The following is a 24,920-nucleotide window of genomic DNA, read 5'->3' on the forward strand; positions in this document are numbered from 1 at the left end:
AATGTCTGATCTAAAAAAGTTTCATTCTATGTAGCAGATGAGCAATACATTAGCTATTTTACATATTTAGACATTTAACAAAGAACATGAGGCATTTAATCTAGACATTTTTAAAAAGAACATTAAAATAGCCTTCCTATTGTCTCATATATACAATTATATTACTTGCAGTTTCTATGATATAATTTCATGATTTTCACATATTATTAGATTTACAAAAATACCATTTGTCTTTTCTCCTTTCTCTATTTTATAAATGAAAGCAGATTTTAATTTCCAAACCATGAAAAGTTCTAAAGAAAAAATATATAAAAAAGAATACTTTATCCAATCATTCTTTTCCATTATACAACCACTAGATGTATACTTTTTGATAATTTACATTGTCTTATGACAATTCCTATAGCATAAGAACCAGCAAAAGGACAAAAACATATCTCTAAGCAAAGATTTGAGGAGGAGGATGAAAATGACTAGAACGTTAGAAATAGAAACATATTACCCTAAGCGTAAGAACCCAAACTATACTATCGAGCAAAAATTGTTAATTCCCATAAAAATTACATGAATAAACAAAACTAAGTACTTAGTACTACTCACAATTAAATAAAGTAAGAAAAATACGAAGTCATTTACTACACACCAGACATTGTAACGAGGCCTTTTAAATAAATTCATGATCCAACTTAACGTGGCCATTATTTACCATACGATTTACTACATTAAGGCCACATTACAGGGGCACTTTTCACATGTCTACTTTCTCCATTAAATGGTAAGTTCCTGTGGCAGTACTATTTTACTTACTGCTAACTCCCACCCTTCTTGGCACAAGGTTCACATCAGGTGTTTAATACATGCTGAATGAATTTAATTTGCTACAGATAGGGTGGCTCTGCCTCCCAAACTGTCCAGGATAGCTCTGGTTTTGCCTGTGGTATCAGCATTACTAAAAACAGTATACCCTTTTGCTTTCAAAATGTCCTGATTTGGACCACAAATTATCTGAAAATACTACTGCATGTAAGTTAAAATTCTTTCTAAAATGTCATTAAAATTTCCAGAATGCAAAGAATGAATGAGCTAAGGCACTGAGCACTGTCAAATAAAGTAGCAGAGGCACTCGTGTTGCTCGCTGGTCTCAAGAGAAAGCAAGTCCTACGTTTAGAGATTCTTCCAAAAGCTAATTTTCCATTTATACTAGCACTGAAAGGACTCTCTCATTTCAACTGGGGATGCAAGGAATTCAGAAGGCTTATACTGTATCAAGCATTGCACCTTCTACAGTTCCACATTGACTAAATAAAGAAAAATTGCAATGAATCTGTATATCCAAAAGCACCTTTTGAGAGAGCATGCATTTATATTTTTAATGGTACGACTGGAATAGACTTCATGTTATTCTTCTCTCTCCACAGAAGAAAGATTTTATAAGACCAACCTTCAGAAAAACAGTAAGGCATAAATAAGGTTTAACTGAGCTCTGAAATTAAGTAATTTATTGACACATAAATACATTTAATTAAAACACTCATTTTGTTACGGGCTGAAATGTGTCAACCCCAATACTCCTATGTTAAAGTCCTAACTGCCAGTACCTCAGAATGTGACTGGATTTGGAGACAGGATCTTTAAAGAGCTAACTAAATTACAGTGAGGTCATATGGGTGAGCCCTAATCCAATATGCCTGGTGTCCTAATGAGGAGAGATCAGGACGCAGATACACACAGAGGGAAGACCATGTGAAGATAACAGGTAGAAGACTGCCATCTACAAGCCAAAGAAAGGTGCCTCAGAAGAAACCAACCCTGCTAACACCCTGATCTTAGACTCCTAGCCTCCAGAACTATGAGAAAATAAACCTGTAAATCCACGTAATTCAGCAAACCAATATTTTCAAATAACTAATTCATATTACGAAATGATGCATGGTGAAAAAAATACCCATTTAAAGGGCAAGAAAGGCCACTGGATTTTTGTAAAACAGAGAACAAAATGTTCACTGATATGGTTTCAGATCCTACTTGCAACTAACCTTTAAGAAACCACCACTTGCTGAGCTTTGGTACAGTATCAAAGAAGAATATTCACAATTATCTGAAAATGGCTATGGAAATACTCCTCTCTTTTCAAATTACACAACCGTGTGAGGCTGAATTGTCTTCATATTGTCAAACAAAGCAATATGTTACAAAAGGCTGAGTGTAGAAACAGATGTGAGAATCCAGGTACCTCCTTTTAAGCCAATCTTTAAAAGGTTTGCAAAATTATAAAACAATACCATTCTTCTTATTGATGTTTTTGTTTTGGAAAATACATTTTTAATAAAATTATGTTATTGATGTAAGCATGCAATAGACACTACTTTCATTAGCAAATGAATTAAGAAGTTTTTAAACAACTTCTCAGTTTTAATTTCTAATACAGTAATTATCAGTAGCTATAACCTACATAAACAAAAACTCTTTGAAGTCCTTGTTAGGAGCTGAATTGTGTCCTCCCCACACTCATTTGTTGAAGGCCTAATCCTCAATGTGACTGTATTTGGAAGCTAGGGACTTTAAGGAGGTAACTCATAAGGATGGGGCCCTACTCCTGTAGGACTGGGGTCCTTGCAAGAAGAGGAAGAGACACCACAGGCCTCTCTCCCTGAGTGCACATAGAGGAAAGGTCATGTGAGGACACAGCGAGAAGGCACCATCTGCGAGTCAGGAAGAAAGGTCTTCAGACCAGAAACCAATCCCACCAGCGCCTTGACCTTGGAGGTCTAGCCTCTAGAACTGTGAGAAAATAAGTATCTATTATTTAAGCCACTCAGACTTTGGTATTTTGTTATGGCAGCCTGAGCAGTCCCTGATATTGTTAAAAGCTTAAAAGGGGTCCTGAGAACAAAAAATCTGAAAATCACTGAATTAGACAGTAACTATTCAGCTGTGTAAATTAAATGTTTCTACACAACTTCTTACTTCATAATTACAACTTGGAAAAGTAATCATAATTTTCATTAGCTATCCAAAGTAGAAAAAGGGAGAAAATTAAGATCAACTCTAAACGAACCTTTTTTAACTTGACGTACACAACTGTATGCCATTTGAAAGCATATGAAAATGGGGAAACACACTGTAAAAGAATTAACGCAGGCTGCAAAAGCGCCTGCTTTTCATTTTCAGGAAACCAGGATCGTCAATCTGTTTGGCCTAGCACAGACTAACTCTTCGAGTACTTGTTAAGTCTATTCACTTTCTGAATATAAAATGAGACATAAAACAAAAGAGAAAAACATTCAGTTTTCCTTCATGAGAAAAAAATAACCAAAAAATTCCAAGAAGACATGAAGAAATCAATCAATAAATTGACAAATATACCAAGTGCAATTATTTTAATCACACAAAACTTATCAAGAATATAGAGAAATAATAAAATAATAGTAAGAAACTCAATTTCCATATAGGCAAAAAATTCAAGATTCTGCTCTCCTAGTAATTGTAGTTGATAATGCAAAATTGGTATCAAAGTTGTGGAAGTCGCCCAAGAATGAAAAAAAAATTTTTTTTTATTGAAGTGTAGTTGATTTAAAATGTTTTGTTAGTTTCAGGTACACAGCAAAGTGATTCAATTATGTGTGTGTGTGTGTGTGTGTGTGTGTGTGTGTGTGTGTATACATGTATATATATTCTTTTTCAGATTCTTTTCCATTACAGTTTATTACAAGATATTGAATATATTTCCCCATGCTATATAGTAGTTCCTTGTTTTTTATTTTACATATTTAAGAATGAACATTTTAATAGTTATGGGCCCTTAAATCATTATTAAGTTATAAAAGCTTAGATGAGTGGAAAAAATGCATTTACCTCAACAAGTTTCTGAATTTCATGCACACAAATATGTTGTTGGGTTGCTTTTTAATAACATATAAATTGTGCACTCAAGTACTACAGTTTTATGCATAGTAGTATTTTTAATCTAAAAAATCAAGCAAAATGCTTAATTTCTAAGGCTCTAATGCTAGGAATAGCATTCAAAATTACATTTTAATAAATTTCATTTCATATAACTTTGTATGTAAAGAAAACACTAATTCAACTTGAGCTAACTTTTCTCTTGGCTCAGTGTTTGTATGGAAAAATAATTATGCAGTCCGTTTGGAAAAATATAATCAATCCATGGGCATGCAAGTATCAATTTTATCTTATGAGAATTTCTCCATGTTCCAGTTACTTCATTCCTTATTACATGCTGCAAAAAGCAGTAATAATTTTTATAGCCAAATATCACTTCATAAGATACCAGGTGGCTGTCAATATTTACCACAGAAGTCATGCATGAAATTTAAACATTACAAAAAATGACTTACCAGTTGACACTCCTGAAATATGCACATTTTCAGAATGTTCTGCAAGAGCACCATTTCCTAAAATTAAACATAATGAATAAACTAATTTCCAAGATAAAATTAAAAAAAAATTTCAGATTCTCCCTCTAATAGAAAAACAGGTGCATAGAGCTACTTGTAATATCCAGAAATGAAATTAAAGTCTCTTACAATAATCTTCAAAACAGTACTATGCAGCCCAAAATTATAATAGTAGTAGGGAAATCAAAATGTTTTGGAAATCACAGCAATGTAGTGTAATATAAAGGCCAAATATATAGATCTGATTAATACCAGAAAGAATTTTCTATCAAGTTAATAGTGAAAAGATAACTTAGTACTATTACCAGAAAAGAGACAATCACATACTTTTTAAAAACAGCATTCCTCTAAAAGCATGCTTAATTAGCCCAGAATGTGCTTACTGCTGGGGTCACACATGGTGTCCCATGTCCTATGTTCTGCATTACCTTCTAAATCCTTCAACATCTTCTCATCAACAACTCTAACAGTCTTTCGAGTAGGGACATGATTATACCCTATTTTGGTAGCCCCTGATTTTCTACACCTCCTACCACAAAGTTGGGCAAATGGAAGCATTCAAGTAACTTACTGAAATGAGTTACTAAGTGTCACCTAGTAAAATAAAAGTGGTTTTAAAAAGACTCCCATTTAAAGTAGACATTATTTACTCCTTTAAATTAGTAAAGTGTCCCTCAGCTGTTCTTTTTAAAAATTTAATTTAGTTTTATGATAAATTATTTCCATCTACCTCTGTTCTTTTTCTTTCTACAAAGCTGCTCATCTTTACTTCTAAAGTTTTCTCTCTCTCTATGCATTAGGTCAATTTGGCAACAAAACAGTTCAGGAATCCAGCTGACAGAGAAAGAATTCTCCCTGGAGTGGGGCAGGGGAGGAAGCCAGGTGGGAGAAACTTAGATGGCAAAAGCAGAATTCTCTTGATGGTTCAAAGAGTAGAGACAATAGCAAATATTATAATTAATAACTTATCTTTTACAACCATCACACTTCTATGGTTGCTTGATTACTGTATAGCATCCCCCAATGCGCTAAGTTCTAGGACAGCAGAATCTGTGTAAACTTGCCGCATCACTGTATGCACGGTTCCTAGAACAGAGCAGGTGCTCAAAGAGCTAACAAATGATGAATAAATGAGGGAGTTCATGATGATTAAATGAAATCATGCCAATTAAGCACTTGATATAGTGCCTGACAGACAGCACTGAAGAGGAATTCCTTTTTGTAACTGTGTAAAATATATTTTTACTATTACTAAAGAATAAAATAAGTGATAAAACAACCTTCGTAGTTCAACTACAGCTACAGCCTTCAAAATGAAAAGAAATGTTGTTTCCCTCCATTAAAAATGATACAGTGGAGGGCTTCCCTGGTGGCGCAGTGGTTGAGAGTCCGCCTGCCAATGCAGGGGACGCGGGTTCGTGCCCCGGTCCGGGAGGATCCCACATGCCGCGGAGCGGCTGGGCCCGTGAGCCATGGCCGCTGAGCCTGCACGTCCAGAGCCTGTGCTCCGCAACGGGAGAGGCCACAACAGTGAGAGGCCCGCATACCGCAAAAAAATTTAAAAATGATACAGTGGAAATGGTGACAAAGGTGTGTAAGCTATATTTATTACACAAATAAATCTGATTACAGTTATTTATTTAAGTACTGTGCATTAGTACCACAGAGGCCACAACTTATTTTTCCTAACAATGTTAAATGCTACAGACATAGAAATGAAACTACTAGAAAGCTCCCACATTATTTCTTTAATGTGTACAACCTATGAAAATTGGTATCCTAAACAAAATGGTATAAGAAACTGATTCAATAAAACAACTAACAAGATTTGCCAAAGGTCAGTATAAGTTGCCTAAACCTTTGCTACTTACAAGTATATCAGTAGTACTGGCATTACTGGGAGCTTATTAGAAATGCAGAGTCTCAGGCCGTACCCCAGATTATTGAATCAGAATTTACATTTTAACAAGATCATCCCCCACTCCCAGTGATTTGTATGCACATTAACATTTGCGAGCCAATGGCTTAAACCTTCTTACTTCTATAGTAGATACAACTCCAAATTAAAGCTGTGTAATTTGTGACCCAAAGGTTTCCAATACCCTTAAGGCAGCATATTAAATTATCCTCAGGAGAGTTTTAATATTAGATATATTTTATACATTAAATTTTTATTCTAATTCAGTAAACAGAGTAAAGATGGGCAGAAGGAAAACAATAACATAATGCAGTATCTAAGACTGTGGATTCTGGACTAGATTGCTAGGATTCTAACACCAGCTTCACTTCTTACTTGCTGTGCAATTTAGGGCAAGTTACATAACCTCTTTGTGTCTTACTTTCATCTCAAAAACAGAGCAGATAATACCTATCTTATAAGGCTTAGTAGAATTCTTTATAATAGAAAAAAATAGAACTTAATCTACATCTCCGTCAGCATGTAAATGAATAAACTAAAAACAGCCTTACAATAAAATATTCAAAAAACTGAATTAAGTAATTCTACATGTACTCATTGAGTTAAGTATGTTTCAGAGTAACATTAGCATATGCTCTAACTTTAACTTTTAAGTGATGTCTGTATAGTTACTGTGCACGTTACATAGGCATATGATATATGTATGTACATGCATTTGCACACACACACAGAAGAGTCTAACGGTGTATACAAACTGAAATTAGAGAGGAAGTCCTCCTTTGTATACTCCAGCACCGACCGAATTTGCTACAACAGGCACAGAGTTCTTTAAAAGATTTATTCATATTATCAAAAAAAACAGGCGAAGAGACTATAGTTCATTCCCTGTCATTCTAAATAAAGAGGTCTGATAAATACTGTGTGAAATAAAATATTATAATTTCATAAGTATTATTCATGATTTAAAAAACTGAAATAACAGTACTTTAAGACATAAAACACGATACTATTGCTAATTTCCCACACATTTACTCTAATTTAAAAACAATCCGATTTAGAAGTTAAAAAATCAATGATAATTTCTAATAACATCAAATAACTATTCCTTTCTTTGAGATTACATTATTAGATATTTCTTATTCTAAGTATCACATGAAGTAAGTGGGCTACTTAATTTAGGTGTTCTGCCATTTTTACAAAAATGCCACTTACAAAATACAATTATTTCTATGTTATAATCAGAGAGCACCGCCCCAAACTGCTTTGTTGATATAAAGCTCACTATATTTTCCCTAATGTCCCACCCCGAACTCCTGAGAGAAGAAAACCCCACACATATGAGGACGTACACACATCACCTCCCGACTTTAACTACATTGCAGCCATGCTAGACATTCTCATAGAAGTCCCCCTTTAAAGGTGCCATATACTGGAAAAATATAGTCTGATAAAACATTACTTCTATAACTATGCATTAGCAGCTGACTAGTTAGTACACCAGCTAATTAACTAGCACTCCTAGAAAACAAGAAAAAGTTTCATTATCACCTAAATCAGGAAATAATTTTTTACGACTTAACTCTTTTTTTAGTCCTACTAACCAAATACCAAAGGTAATCAATTGTCCCCATTTATTATTCTTCTTGCCAAGCTGAAACATGGTTTTGTAGTTTTTTTACTGCAATACAAGAGAGAATCTTCTAAAAGAGATATGTGCTGTTTTAGGAAAAGAGGCCATAGGGTAGTGAGTTTGAGCTCTGGAACCAGACTCTGTGGAATCAAACCTCAGCTCTACTGTTTAGTTAGTCATGAGTCTTAACTGAATGATTTCTCCCAAGATTTAGTTTGCTCACCTGCATAATCAGAATATCATCATTAACAGGATGTCTAAATCTATGGTCTCTGCATCCCTGTTGCTTTGTATCTTTCTTTGTTTATTGTTGTTCTTTTTATTTAAGAACTAAAGTTCTTAAAGAAGAGCTGATAAATACAGCTAAGATGTGATAGATACGTGCCAGCCAAATCCTAAGTGCCTCACAAGGCTTTCCTCAGCTCATCCTTAAAACAGTTCACTTTACAGGTGAGAAAACCAGCTTATAGCAACGTAGTAAGTTTTTCAAAGAGCTAGTAATTGGATGGATTAAAAATTCAAATTCACTAAGAAATTTGTGTTCCTTACTTTTTTTTAAAAAAAGAATTTAGACGTGAATATACTTCTTGCTTGTAAAAGAAACAGTACTTAACTTTCAGAGTTAAAACCCACCTGCCACCAGCTATTCCAATTTGTTATGGGGAAGACCTGGTTTAAAAGTTAATGAGCAGCAGTTCCAAGTAACTTATATGCTCAGCATCCTACAATCTCATTTTCACTGTGCAATAAGAACAGGTATCAAACATCAAAATATGTACACACATATATACACCCCCAACATCGTTCCTATTTTACTTTACTTAAAGAAAAAGTCCAAAATCCTAATAAGGCTTACCAAACTCTCCACCCTTCGAGTCTTCCCAACTACTCCAAAAGCTTCATCTTTTGTGATTCACCTTCCCACTCTATTTTCCTCTCCAGAAATATTAGATTTCTTTCAGAAAAGGGTCAGCTGTCTCTCTTGCCTTTGGACCTTTCTTTAATATATTCTTTATTTAGGAAGGCATCTCCTGATTCCCCCATACTAGGTTACGTCATTCTGTTGTAGGTTCCTAGAGTATCTAATACTATCACTTTTTGAAAATTTATCACACTTCTGTTATCTGTGTAAAGTCTATATTCCCCACCAGATCTTAATCTTGGTGGGGCAAGGTGGGGTGGAGAAGTGTGATGTGGGGCTGGGACATAGCTGGGTTTGTTTTGTTTTGTAACCCAGTGACTAGCAGAGAAGATACTCCATATCTGCTCAAACACATGAATGAATGGTAGGTTGATACATAAGTAAGAGGCATAGTCCCTGCCATCAAAGAGCTGGTAATCTATTGAGAAAATAATTTAAAACATCTGGGGCAGAAGCAAACAATATAAAACCAAACTAAAATTAGCAAGCTTCTTACTCAAGTAGGAGGCTTTTCTACTAAAAATGGGAATGGAAGATAGGAGTGCCCACCATGATATTAGCTAGGGCAATTAGATAAGAAAAGACAATTATAGGCATAAGGATTGAAAAAGAAGAGGTAAAAAAAGAAGAGGTAAAACTACATCTATCTGTAGATGATATGATTGTGTATCTATTTTAAAAACCCAAGACAGTCAAAAGAAAAAGTTATAAACAATATGAAAATTAGTAAAGTAGCAGGATATAAAATAAGCATACAAAAAATCAAAAGCCTTTGTAAATACAAACAATGGCCAGTCAGAAGATACAGAAGACACAATTCTTAGTAGCAACAAAAAGATTTTTAAAAACTCAAACACAGAACTCCTGCTGATGGTCATGAGGGAACAATGGGTAATGGACCAGCTTTCTCCAGGTAGAAAGCTAGTGCAATAAAAGAACTCATTCTGATTTGTTTCCCTTTTCTCAGAGATCACAGTCTTACACTGCCTGTTGTCCCGTGTCTGAAAAAGTGGGAAAAAACATGTTAAAAAAAAAATTCAGACACAGGACAACAGGCAGTCCTAACCAAGAAGAATAGAAAGAAATCCACAGTGGACTTACTGTTGCCATTTTGTTCATTGTTTTCTGGCTTTTTTATAATTCCTTTGTTCCTTTTTTCTTCTCTTGCTCTCTTCATTTGTGATTTGATGATCTTCTGTGGTGGTCTGATGAGATTTCTTTCTCTCTTTTGTGCATCTACTATAGATTTTTGCTTCGTGGTTCTCATGAGGCTTAAATATCTTATGTTTATAACAGTCTATTTTAAGCTGTTAACATTGAATGCATACTAAAGCTCTACCTTTTTAAGCCCCCCCATTTTATGTTTTTGATGTCACAATTTATATCTTTTCACCCTGAGTATTCGTAACAAATGTAGTCACAGTTACTTTTAATACTTTTATCTTTTAACCTTCATACTAGACTTACAAGTGATTTACTCACCCCCAACACATTAGAGTATTCTGAATTTAACTATACATTTACCTTTTCCAGTGAGATTTATACTTTATGTTTTCTTGTTACTAATTAGCACCCTTTCATTTCAACTTGAAGTCCTTTTAACATTTCTTGTGAGGCGGTATGGTGGTGAACTCCTTCATCTTTTGCTTGTCGGGAAAACTCTTTATCCCTCCTTCAATTCCGAAGGACAATTTTGCTGGGTAAACTATTCTTGGTTGGCAGTTTTTTTCTTTCAGCACTTTGAATGTATCATGCAACTCCCTTTTGGCCTACAAAGTTTCTGCTAAAAAATCTGCTAATAGTCTTATGGGGATTCCCTTGCATGTAACAAGTTTTCTCTGGCCACTTTTAAAATTCTCTCTTTAACTTTTTATAATTTAATTATAATGCATACAGCTGTCCGCTTGATGTTGTCCCATAAGTCCCTTAAACTATCTTCATTCCTTTTCATTCAAATTCCTTTTTTGTGTGTGTTATTCATTAAAGGATGCAAAATGCTGACCACAGGAATTTTAAAAAGTAGTCATTTCTGGTTAGGATGGTTATTGTATTAGATGTTGTTCTAGTATGCAGACCAAATTTTTCTAAATTGTGCAAAGGGTATAAGAGAATTTGTTAGACCCCTGTAGAAGCTACTAAGCATTTGCCTCTGACATTTCTACTATCAATCTGTAAAGGAAATAAGGTTTGCTAACATTGTTCTAACCAAATTCATATGGCTGTACATTTATTTCCTTTCCTAGGTATTCATAAACCATTTCTTCTCTTTTGTATAATCTTCCCTAGAGTGATTATCACTAATTGCTGGTTTGTGGGATTCTCATCCCTCCTGCCCCAGTTTGGAAAATCAAAATTGCATTTCCTGTTTCCAGTCATCTGATCTTTCTTTCCTTCTCTCATTCCTTGGAAGTCTTAGCACCTAAGTCAGAACTCTTTTAAGTTATTTAGAATACCTGAATGAACTCCTATAATCTTTGCACATATGTCCTTCAAGAAGGTTTTCAGATATAGTTACTCTTACCCTTTCGGTTTGAAGAGCATATTTGACAGAGGGGACATAAACATCACCAGTGTTACACCATCTGCCCAAGCAACAGCCCTATAAACATTTGTTATTCTTTATTTTACAAAGACATGTTTATAAGACCATTTTGTTGCCCTTGGTATTTTTGCTGAACTCAATCTTGCATTTTCTCTATATTAGTAATACTTACAATTTATTCTTGGTTAAATATCCTTTTTATCTTGGGGATATGTTCTTAATTAGTCTGAAGTCATTGAGGAACCACTAATTTCCTTAGATTTTTTTTGCCATTCATTCCTTTTTGGGATTGTTTGTGATTTTAATAACCAGAAGTCATTTTTGAGAACTTAATAACATCCCTGGACTTTCCAGATTTTCATATTGTGGAGGCATATTAATTTTTTTTTCTAAATTACTTTAGAATCTATAGGTTTTTTTAAATATCTTTATTGGAGTGTAATTGCTTTACAATGGTGTGTTAGTTTCTGCTGTATAACAAAGTGAATCAGCTATATGTATACATCTATCCCCATATCCCCTCCCTCTTGCACCTCCCTCCCACCCTCCTTATCCCACCCCTCTAGGTGGTCACAAAGCACCAAGGTGATCTCCCTGTGCTATGCAGCTGCTTCCCACTAGCCATCTATTTTACATTTGGTATTGTATATATGTCAATGCTACTCTCTCACTTTGTCCCAGCTTACCCTTCCCCCTCCCCACATCCTCAAGTCCATTCTCTACATCTGTCTGCACCTTTATTCCTGTCCTGCCCCTAGGCTCATCAGAACCATTAGATTCCATACATATGTGTTAGCATACAGTATTTGTTTTTCTTTCTGACTTACTTCACTCTGTATGACAGACTCTAGGTCCATCCACCTCACTACAAATAACTTTCATTTCTTTTTATGGCTGAGTAATATTCCATTGTATATACGTGCCACATCTTCTTTATCCATTCATTTGTCGATGGACACTTAGGTTGCTTCCATGTCCTGGCTATTGCAAATAGAGCGGCAATGAACACTGTGGTACATGTTTTTTTTTTGATTATGGTTTTCTCAGGGTATATGCCCAGTAGTGGGATTGCTGCGTCATATGGTAGCTCTATTTTGAGTTTTTTAAGGAACCTCCATACTGTTCTCCATAGTGGCTATATCAGCTTACACAGAATCTATAGGTCTTAAGCTCTGATTGTGCCCAATCTCATTTTTTTAAAAGTGATTATAATATAGTTATTTCTACCTGGTCAAATAAGGTATAAAGTAGTACACTGTTAGGGAGTGAATTGTGTCACCCAAAATTAGTATGTTGAAGCCCAAATGCCCAATGTGACTATACTTGGAGATAGGGCCTTCAAGGGGATAATTAACATTAAAGGAAGTCATAAGGGTGAGGACCTAATCCGATAAGACTGGTTTCCTTAAGAAGAGATATCAGATATCTCTCTCTCCATCTGCACATAGAGAATAGGCCATGTGAGGACACAGTGAGAAGGACACTGCAAGCCAGGAAGAGGAACCTCATCAGAAACCAACCCTGACAGCACCCTGACCTTGGACTTCTAGCCTCCAGAACTGCAAAAAATAAATTTATGTTGTTTAAGCCACCCAGTCTGTGGTATTTTGTTATGGCAGCCCAAGCAGACTAATGTACACACTTTCCCCAGGTCATAGCTGAACTAATAAGATGTCTGCAAATGCCTTGAGAGTGTATGAAAAATTCAGTACATACTTCTGAAAACAGGCTTCATAGTGTCTAACAAATACCTATAATGAGACGTTTCATGCAAAGAAAGGTTAAGAAGTCCCTTGGAGACAGAGTTTATTTTCCTACTTTATTTAATTACTGGTATTCTAAAAGTATTACTTCCACAGCTTTTTAACTGCAGGTATTAATTTTGGATTTAATAGACTTTTATGAACTGGCCTGAACCGACCTGCCACTTAAAATAATAATGATCATTTACAATATTACTTTTTATGGAAATAAACATTCTAATTTTCAAACCACATTCTACTTTTTTTTTTTTTTTTTTCCCCTGCGGTACGCGGGCCTCTCACCGCTGTGGCCTCTCCCGTTGCGGAGCACAGGCTCTGGACGCGCAGGCTCAGTGGCCATGGCTCATGGGCCCAGCCACTCCGCGGCATGTGGGATCCTCCTGGACCGGGGCACGAACCCGTGTCCCCTGCATCGGCAGGTGGACTCTCAACCACTGTGCCACCAGGGAAGCCCAAACCACATTCTTAAAAGACATTTGGGAGTTCAATGTTCTTATGTTTAGACTTCCTATATTATGTTAGTAAGATTTTACATTGGAAATGTCTTCAAATAAGGGCATGATGACAATGAACTATTAGTCAAAGTACAAATACTAAACAAACACAAGTTCCCAGTATTCAGAGAATTAATCATATCCCTGAAAGGACATGCAAGACAGTTATGAATCCCACTGGTGAGTATCTCAGTGACAATGTTCATGCAGATGGAAATAATTTTCTTTATTCTAAAACAGTGTGAATCACTGATGTAAGAACCCACAAAACAAACTAGAAAGGGGCTCAGCTAAAGACTATTTGGGTTCAAAGGTTCCTACCTGTGACTTCGGTGGTTCACAAGAGTAAATATGAAGGTTTGAAGGGATTCAGAAATCCAGAAAAAAACAGAATTACATTCCTATATTTCCAGTGAGATTTACTGACATATACCTCACACATAAAACTCACCTTTTAAAGTGTGCAATCCAGTTTTTTAGTATGTTCAGAAAGTTGTGCAACCATTGTCACTATCTCTTGTCTGAATGCTTTCATCACCCGCCCCCAAAAAGTGTACCTATTAGCAGTTATTCCTCTTTTTGTTCTCCTCCAGCCCCTAGCAACAACTAATCTAGTTTCTGTCTCTATGGGGTTTTCCTATTCTGGACATTTCATATAAATGGAATCATACAATATCCGATCTTATGTGTCTGGCTTCTTTCACCTTGCATAATGTTTACATGGTTCATCCATGTTGTACCACGAATCAGTACTTCACTCCTTTTCATGGACAAATAGTATTCCATTGTATGGATAAACCACCTTTTGTTTATCGATTCATCAGCTGACAGACATCTGGGTTGTTTCTACTTTTTTGTGAATACTGCTGTGAATATCTGTGTATACAAGTTTTTGTGTGGACATATTTTCAATTCTCTTGAGGATACTCATAGAGTAGAATTGCTGGGTCTTTTGATAACGCTATGCTTATCTTTCTGAGCAAATGCCAAACTGTCTTCCAAATGGCTGTACAATTCTACATTCCCAACAGCCATGTGTAAGGGTTCCAATTTCCCCATATCCTCACCAACATGTTACTGTCCACCTTTTTATTACAGCTAGTGGGTGTGAAGTAGTATCTCACTGTGGTTTTATTTACATTCCCCTAATGAGTAACGATGTTGAGGTTCCTTTCGTGTGTGTATTGGGAACTTATGTATATTCTTTGGAGAAATATCTATTCAAATCCTTTGCCCATTTCTTAATTGGTTGAATTGCCTTTTTGTTGTTGTTGAGTTGTGAGTTTTTACATATTGTAAAAACTTATCAGATATATGATTCACAAATATTTTCTCCCATTCTGTAGTTTAATTTTTCACTTCTTGATGTAAAGGTGTTTTCTGATGTTGAAATAAGTGTTTGAGATACAGGTGTTGTCTGATTTTGAGACAATCCAATTAACCTATTTTTGTTGTTGTTGCTTATACTTTGGTGTCATATCTAAGAATCCATTTCCTAATCCAAGGTCACAAAGTTACCTCTATGTTTTCTTCTAAGAGTGTTATAGTTTTAGCACTTACATTTGGTCTCTGGCCATTTTGAGTTAATTGCTGTGTACAGTGTGAGATAAGGGTCAAATTCACTCCTTCACATGTGGATAACCCGTTGTCTCACCATAACTTGATGAAAAGATTATTTTTCCCCACTGAATTATCCTCACACTTTTCTGAAAATCAATTGATCATAAATGTATTATTTCTGGACTTTCAATTCTACACCATTGATCTATAATGTGTATCCTTATGCTAGTACCACACACTCTTGATTACTAGAGCTTAATATCATACTGATATTGATATTGTAGCTTCAGAAATTGGGAAGTATGAGTACTCCAAGTTTGTTCTTCTTTTTTGATATTATTTTGGCTATTCTGAATCACTTCAATTTCTAAACGAATTTTATTTTATTTATCTATTTTTTGGCCATGCCACACGGCTTGCAGGATCTTAGTTCCCCGACCAGGGACTGAACCCAGGCCCTCTGCAGTGAAAGCGCGGAGTCCTAACCATTGGACCACCAGGGAATTCCCTCTAAATGAATTTTAAAATCAGCTTGTCCATTTCTGCAACGACAGCTGAAATTCTGATTTGGATTGTGATGAATCTGTAGATCAACTTGGGGGGTATAAACAATACTAATTCTTAACAATATTAATTCTTCAGATACATAAATATGATGCAATGTCTTTCCATTTATTAGGTATTCTTTAACTTTTTCTCACAATATTTTATAGTTTCTGAGTAGTAGTTTCACATTTCGTTATATTTATTCATTTTATTCTTTTTGATGCTATTGTTAACGGAATTGTTTTCTTAACTTGATTTTCAGTTGTTCATTGCTAGTATATAAGAATACATTTCTTCTTGTATTCTGCAACCTTGCTGAATTTATTAGCTCTCATAGGTATTTATGAATTTCTTAGGATTTTTTTATATACATGTCATGTTTATAAACAGAGATAGTTTTACTTCTTCCCTTCTAATTAAGATGCCTTTTTTCCTTGTCTATTTGCCCTGCCTAGACCCTCCAATACAATAGTGAATAGAAGTAGTGAGAGCAGACGGACATCCTTGTCTTGCTACTGGTCTTAGAGAGAAAGCTTTCAGTCCTTTACCATTAAGTATGTTAGCTGTGGGTTTTTCGCAGGTGCTCTTTATGAGGCTGACGAAGTTCTCTTTTATTTTTTGAGTGTTTTTATTATGAAATGGTATTGGCTATTGTCAAATGTTTGTGTCTACCCTGTGATTTTTGTCCTTTATTCTATCAATATGGCGTATCACACTGACTGTCCTATGTTGAACCTTACATTCCTGGGAAGAATTCCATTTGGTCATAGTTTACAATCCTATTTATATACTGCTGGATTTGGTTCACCAGTATTTTGTTAAGAGGATTTTTGCATCTACATAAGTAAGGGAAGGTGGTCTGTAGTTTTCTTTTTCTGGTATCAGGGTAGTACTGGCCTCAAAGAATGACTTGGGGTGAGTCTGTGAAGTATATATATCCATCCATATATACACACAAATACACACATACACACACACACACACACACACACACACACACACTGTGCTGCTACTTATGTATTTTACTCTCATTTAAGGAAATACCAAGTATGTTGCTTTTGCTTCTAATTTTCTTCTTGGTTGATTAAATTTCATAGTTTATTACTGAACTGTAGGTTATTAGTTTGCTGATTACATTATAACATTTCTGGAAAGTGACTAGTGACCTGTTTTACTCAAATGATGTATCAGGCACAGTACCTACATGGTCAGCTTAGTACAGGAACAAAGTGTAACAAATAAAGGTGGTTTTCATTTCTTTCTTCCTTGGTTTCCCAACAGGCAAAATCTTTTGCAGTGTATGGGTGGTCTGTGACTGGGGTTGGGAGAGACAGCAGGAGAAGCCAGATGATAAAAAATGTTGGATTTTTTTATATCAACTCTATTTTATATATTATTATTTTTTTTTTTGTGGTACATGGGCCTCTCACTGTTGTTGCCTCTCCCGTTGCGGAGCACAGGCTCCGGATGCGCAGGCCCAGCGGCCATGGCTCACGGGCACAGCCGCTCTGCGGCGGCACGTGGGATCTTCCCGGACCGGGGCACGAACCCGTGTCCCCTGCATCAGCAGGAGGACTCTCAACCACTGCGCCACCAGGGAAGCCCTCAACTCTATTTTAATAGTTGATGAAGCTGAAGTACAGAGAGAAGGGAAAGGCAGTTACCTTTTTAAAAACTGCCTTTAAAGAAAGGCAGTTACCTTTGTTGATGTATAATTTACATGCAAAAAGTTCACTAATTCCAAAATGTACAGTTTGATGGGTTCTAACAAGCACGTGTGGTACTGCAATCACTACTACAATCAACACATACATTTCCAGCACCCAAACAAGCTCTCTGGGTCCCTTTGCAGTCAATCCCCTTCCCATACTCCTAAAACCAGACAACTAATGGTTATAGGCAGTCATCATTTATCAGCATTAGGCATTACATTGAACCCATGATATACTATTTAATCCTCCTCCTAAAGTCTTAAGAATAGATAGTTATCCCCACAATATGGATGAGGAAACTGACTCAGACCAAGTAAATCATGCAAGCTAGTAAACGGTTAGGGACAGGCTCAAATCCAGATCTACCTAATTCCAATGTTAAAAATTGAGTTTTAATTAAAAGATACGGAATTTCTTGACTTCCCTTGAAAAAAATTTTGTAACTGTCTACAAGTATTTGTCTACGCACATCTACTGAGTTTACTTCCTTTAGGAGAAGTATGCATGTTTTTAGGTGCCCAACAGCCCCATTACCTTCTATGGTCATTTTGGCACTGAGCCAACGCCCTCTTAGCTCATTTCTGCCACTTTCCTGGTCTTTGTCAATACTTGAAATTGTGATCTGTGGTGTACTTTTTGAGTCCAAGTTATATGTGTAGGAAAATATATGAAAGGATACAAAAAACCCTGCTAAAAATGTTTACCCTACTCCCTTAACCCCATCCGCAAGGTAGGAAGAAGGGGAGACAGAAATGATTAGCTTTCATTCTTGATACATTTCTACAGTGTTTGACTTTATTAAAGTATGTATTACTTCTGTAAATTAACTCATGTGGATTGATATTATGAACTAAAATGTTACCTTCTGAAAAAAAATTATCACAACATAAAATTCTATAGCTACAGTTTCAAGTTTTTCTTTATAATAATTATAATTAAAAGTGATTACAGATGATATCTTTTTTCTTAATATTATTGACAAAATGGTACAAGAACTATCACTTAATATAAATACTAAAACATTCATTGCCATCTTGTATAGCAGCAGGTCACTTTAAAAAATATTCGTATACATGAGATCCAATGATGAGAAGACCAATTTGTGGCTGCAACTTTCATATTCTTGCTGATGTCACTAATAACACCATGGCGTTTAGGCACCGACTAAAGCACACAAATAGAAACAGTGTTGCTTCTGCAATAATAACAAAGATAAATGATTCTTAATGTATTTGTATTAGACTGCAGGAAAAGAGTTTTTTAAAGGTAAAATTATAAAGAAAGCATAATTTTAAAACCAGTAAACATCGAAATTTTTAAAGTATACTTTTAACAACATTTAAAAGAAATCACTAAACTTAAAATCATCGTCAATACCATTTGTAGACTTATGTTTTTCTTGACATTCACCCTGTTTTCTTTTTTTGCATTAAATGTCCACACTGTTGTGTTTTTCCTACCTTTATTATTTATGAAGGTTGAGATAAGTGATTTGTTTCTACTTCTAGTAATGTCCAGAGAACATGACATTGTGAATGGTTAAGTATTTTGTTGGTAGGAAAGACTGTTCTCAAGTTTATCAGAGGCTCTATCATGGGACCCAAAAACTGTAAGTCTAAAAGCACTTTGGATGCTGCAGTCTCATTAGCCCCTCTCTTTCCTTCCCTTTAAGATCTTTCCTCTCTCTGGTTCCTTTGTTTTCTCTTGACATATTAAGGTCTTTCTCACCCATAAAATAAAATCGTTTTTGCCAGTATACCTCCCTGTTTCTGCTTTCCTATCCTGGTCTTTACTTTCTCAGCCAAAAACTCTTTGAAAGAATCTACACTCACTAATGGAGCTTCCTTACCTATCATTTGCTCCTGAACTTTTACCCCCAGTGCATTTCTGAAACTCATGGGGCAACGATTACCAAAGACCTACCTATCAAACACAGTCCCCCAAAACATCAACTCTGAATCCAGTTTCCTGATATAGGAGAAAATCATGTAACTATGTGGAACTGTGTCATGATAAATTCATGGTTTCATCTTATCTGGATATTTATTACTGGAGTATAACCTTTTAATACAGCCTTATTCAGCTCTAACTCCAACTCCCTCAAAAACTACATTAGTCCTTTGAGCCTCCAAACCACTTCCTTGACCAATACTTAGTAAATTATCTCCCTTGCCAACCACTCAGAGGTCTTCTGGCATATTATCCCCTCCCTTTCTAGAAACTCTTCAGCACATACGCGAGTTTAAAGGTTTGAGTCCTCCACGTTGATATCTCTCAAATTTTTACCCATAATGAGAATCTTTCGCCTGAGGTGCAAATTCTTACTTGACACCCACGTCCCCCAACATTCACTGGGCACTTATCTTGTGCCAGTCACTGTGGTTGGTGCTTTTCATATACTATTTACTGACCTTTACAGCATCACTGTAAAATAGATACTCCCGCCACTTTACATGCAGAGAAATTTAGACTCAAAAGAGGTTAAAGTTAAAAGACCTGCTCAAAGCCACACAACTGGTAAGTGGCATTGCCAGGATTTAGGCAAATCTGTCTAGCTCAAAGTTCTTACTCTTAAAATAACAAGAGCAGCAACTAATGAGTTTGGAATATGTGCCAGATGATGGTCTAAGCAATTTCCACGCTTCAGCACATTTAATCTTCATAATCACCCTACGAAGGAGCTGCTATTATTATTTCCATCCTAAAAGTTGTCTTTTAAGTTCCTACTGAACAGGAATTCGGTATTACCTTAACATTACCTAGCTATCTCAAACTCACTACATGTGAGATGGAACTCCTTTTATCTACCCTCAATCTGCTCCTCCTCTGGTATTCCTTACCTGGGTGAATGACACCAACATCTCCCACATGTCCATAGAGAAACCTGGAAGTCATTCTTTACCATCCCCACCTTCCCCTTCGCACTATATAGTCAGTTCTCTTGATTCCTTCCAAACCTGCTATTTCCTTCCTTCATGTCACTGATATTTCAGTTTTACTGCATTAAACGTTAAGTTCCACGAGGACAGAAGTGTAGAATAACGTTTGGTTCACAGCAGACATTTGATAAATATTTGCTGAATGTATGAATGAATAAATGAATTAGCTTGCAAGCTTTGTACCTTTGGTCTTGCAGCTCTCTGATCCATTCTTCATAGCGCTACTAGAGATCTTTGTAACAGGCATATCTGATATGAATCTTCAGCTTATAAATCTGTAACTAGTTCAACTCCTTATATGTATTAAGAGCCTCTGAGACCCACTATAATCTGGCTCTTCTGTATCTCCTCGCCCCTAAATTTAATACTCCTTGTCTGCTTTTACCTCAAACACATATATTCTGGTTTCAACACAGCTAAAGTATATACAGTTTCTGAAACTGTGATGTTTTTGAACATGATGTTGTCTCTGCCTGGAACAGTCTAGCACACTGCCACCAGTTACCCGCTGAACTCCTTCAACTCAGCTCAGGAAACAGACCTTCATCCATCTCAGGATGAGTTAGGAGTCCTCCTTGATGGTCCCACAGGACATCACACTGGTACTGAGCTATAAGCATATCATTACCACAGTCCTTATCATCCTGTTTTGGGTTATTAATTTAACTGACCATCTTCCACAGCAAATTTTGAGTGTCCTAAGAGCAAAGAAAGTCTTGCCCCTCCTTTCCTTTTTTCTCTTTTTCTTTCTTTTTCACTCTCTTTCTCTCTGCCTTCCTAGTGCCCAGCAACCACATCCCAGTTTCTGACACAGAGTGAAACTTCAGTAACTGTTGAGTTAAAGAATCAAAGTTACCAGATTTTAAGAATAAGCATGGAACATCCTCCACACAATTAGCCATTTGGTTTTCATGTTATAGTTTGCTCAGAGGGTAAGAGGAAAGAAGGAAAAGGATGAAGAAATATAAAGAGGAAGATAGGCATTCTTTCATTAGTGAATGAAGTTAAAAAGCCACGAGGGGAAAGAGAGACTTTAGATCCAACTGTCCACTTGGACAACAGGCTTTAGAGAGCTATTTCTTATCGCTGTCCTTCGAAGTGTAAAATATTGGTAAATGACTATTCAGAGCTCTTGAGTAGCTTCCGTCTTTATACTGTAAGGGACTCTACTCTGCATTAGCTTTAGCAACTTGCTGGTGGACAAGAGAGGACACCAAGCCAAAGGCAAGATGCTTTTACCATTTTTGATCTTCAATGACTCCTGGGTTCTTAATAGCTTATAGCCCATCAATCTAATAAATATATGTAAAGAATTCCCTTTTCTTTCTCTGAGCAGGTAGCTAGCTTTTCACCTACCTCTACTGAAGCTCATCTCATAACTTACCTGTTCTTTCACAGAATCTTAAAACTGTATCTTGCAGTTTATCCTGTCAACTAAGCATTTTCCTACAGAAGTATCATATATGAAGTTGAGGATTATCCTTTTCACATATCTTTAAACAATTATTCAATGTAAGTGTACCTATCCTTGCTATATAGGTATGTTTCCTCAAGTGAAAAAAGAGAAAAATATTTATTTACCTGGTGTGTATTTGTTGCTATACTATGAACTTTCAAAAATTTTAATTTACTTCATCATCAGAACAAATATTTGAGGTAGGTATTGTCTCCAGTTTACAGATGAAAAAACTAAACTTTAGAAATAGTAAACTACTTGCCCAAGGTGAAACGTCTAAGAAACAGTATCCAAACTTAGGTCTGTATCATTACACAGATCATGCATTTAATTCCTTCACTGTACTTTCCGAAATATAAATGGGTCGTATTTTGAATAATGATTTTATCATTTGCAAAACACCTTCCTAATACGTATCTTTTAATCTTAAAACAATTCCAAGAGTAATTGATATTCCCATATTAAGACCCAGGAAGTTGAGACTCAGCAGTTAAATCGATAGGACTAAATCTCAGTTATTGAGAGTACAGTCAAGAATGGAACACCAGATCTTCTGCTACCAAGGCCAAAAGGTGCAGATCTAACCTTAATAGATGCTCCTCTGTTAATGATGTCTAGATACAGTGGAACAGAAGAAAACCAAGATTTGTACTTAGATTGACAAGGATTCCAAGAGATGAGCGAAGTTTAAAAAGATAGGTCAGTAGTTGTTAAAAGCAACCCAGAAGACCATACTAAAATCTATTATAGATAGTATACGACAGCATGATGACATGGTGGAAAGTATATGAGCCTTGACATCAGAGTCTTGAGTTTGACTCCTGCTTTTGGTATTTACTTACTTTCTTCTTTTCTTTTTGTGAAGCATGTTAAAGTACATGCCACATATCATTTCACCTCTATAAACTTCAATATGCATCTCTAAAAATATAAACATTCTCTTACCAACTACAATGCTCCTATTTTAACAAAATTAATAGTAATTCTTGATATCATTTAATATAGCCAGGTCATAATCAGGTTTCCCTGGTCGTCCCATAAATGACTTTTTACAATTGGCTTATTTGAAGCAGGATACAATGTCTCCACATTTCCTTTGGTGAGAGTATTTAAGTCTCTCTTAACCCACAGTGATACTCCCTTATTTTCCATGCCACTGACTTGTTACAGAAACCAGATCAGCTGTCCTGTAAGAAGCCCATATTCTGTGGTGTCACTTCCTTTTGGTGTCACTTAACTTTGTTCATCTAGCTCAAGGGTCAGCAAACTTTTTCTGTAAAAGGCCAGATAATAAATATTTTAGGCTTTGTGGGCCATATGGTCTCTGTCACAACTACTCAGCTCTGTCACTGTAACGTGAAAGGAGCCATAGACAAGACTTAAATGCAGGGGCTTCCCTGGTGGCGCAATGGTTAAGAATCCGCCTGCCAATGCAGGGGACACAATGCAAAGCCCTGGTCCAGGAAGATCCCACATGCCGCGGAGCAACTAAGCCCATGCACCACAACTACTGAGCTGCGCTCTAGAGCCTGCATGCCACAACTACTGACGCCTGCAACAAGAGAAGCCACCGCAGTGAGAAGCCCGGGCACCGCAAAGAAGAGTGGCCCCCGCTCACCGCAACTAGAGAAAGCCCGTGCACAGCAACGAAGACCCAAGGCAGCCAAAAATAAATTAATTAAATAAATAAATTTTAAAAAAAGACTTAAATGCATCAGAGTGGCTGTGTTTCAATAAAACATTATGAAAAAGACAAAACAAAAAACATGCAGTGGGCTGAATTTGGCTCAAAGGCCATAGTTTGCCAGCTCCTGCTGCAGAAGCTTGATTTCATGCAGGTTCAACATTTTTGGCTGGAATTATTCTTCAGAGCTGGTGCTGCCTGCTTTATATGTATCCCTGCAGGCTCACTATCTGCTTGCCCTACTTTTTATAAGTCTGAGATTAATCAATAGGTCCAGATAGGGCAGTCTGATCCCTTTACTGTAACTTCCCACACAACCATTTGTCTAATAGTTTCACTTATTGATGATCATAGCCTGAATAAATTATCTCATTAGGGGTGGAAAAATAATTTTCTAATCCTGCCATTCTTTATACATTCATTAGCTAAACTTCTGCAAAGAACTCTCCCTCAATAAATGTTATTTACTTACCCTGAAACACAGTTCATACAGAAAAAAGGAAGGATAAATGCTTAATTCTTTCCTTATAATTGTTTATTTTCAGAGTAGGAGTTAATGCCCTAGTTGTTACCACTGCTATCTGGTAACTTGTTGAAGTGATGTGTGTGTGTGTGTGTTTCTTATTACAAGTCTGTTGTTATGAACCAAGGAGTTTTCTATATTCAACCAGCTATCTTTATTACTCTTTCTGATACTTAAGTTCTCTCATCTTCGGCCAATGCGAGCCTCTTTATATTGGTCCCTGTGTCCTTTTGGCATGCACCACTAACTAATCTTTGAGAGTTCCTTGCTTTTTGATACAACAGAATGTCCCAGGCTCATCTTTTGGTATTTTCTGCCCCAGACTGAAATCAGTCATTCACCCATGACCCTTGGATCCTTTCAATGAGGAATGGTATTTACGATGACAGAGTTCCAGCTGTGCCTAACGCTATTGTGCTGTTATTACAACATGTCACTGATGAGGGTATAAAAAATATATAATCTTGGGACTTCCCTGGTGGCGGAGTGGTTAAGAATCCACCTGCCTATGCACGGGACACAGGATCGAGCCCTGGTCCACGAAGATCCCACATGCTGCAGAGCAACTAAGCCCGTGCTCCACAACTACTGAGCCTGAGTTCTAGAGCCCGCGAGCCACAACTACTGAGCCCACGTGCCACAACTACTGAAGCCCATGCACCTCGAGCCCATGCTCCGCAACAAAAGAAGCCACTGCAGTGAGAAGCCAGCACACGGCAACAAAGAGTAGCCCCCGCTCGCCGCAACTAGAGAATGCCCGCGTGCAGTGACGAAGACCCAAAGCAGCCAAAAATTAATTAATTAAAAATATAT

At 36.4% G+C, this 24,920-nt stretch overlaps 1 protein-coding gene across 3 annotated transcripts in view; it reads right to left on the bottom strand.

The window, feature by feature from the left end:
* LRP12 (LDL receptor related protein 12) overlaps nt 1–24,920 on the bottom strand; it is an 84,266-nt gene that overhangs the window by 40,410 nt on the left and 18,936 nt on the right. Inside the window, exon 2 of one of the 3 annotated variants that reach the window (XM_027131589.1) lies at nt 4,359–4,415. The exons of 1 other annotated variant lie outside the window; for it this stretch is intronic. In XM_027131589.1, coding sequence (XP_026987390.1) covers nt 4,359–4,415 — 57 coding nt within the window. Of the gene's footprint in view, nt 1–4,358; nt 4,416–24,920 lie in introns of those variants that run through there. One more of the 3 variants, XM_027131591.1, reaches the window with a different exon arrangement.

The sequence above is a fragment of the Aethalodelphis obliquidens genome, unplaced genomic scaffold, assembly GCF_003676395.1.
Source record: "Aethalodelphis obliquidens isolate GAN/ISIS:26980383/991018 unplaced genomic scaffold, ASM367639v1 scaffold39, whole genome shotgun sequence".
In the NCBI taxonomy this organism is placed as follows: Eukaryota; Metazoa; Chordata; class Mammalia; order Artiodactyla; family Delphinidae; genus Aethalodelphis; species Aethalodelphis obliquidens.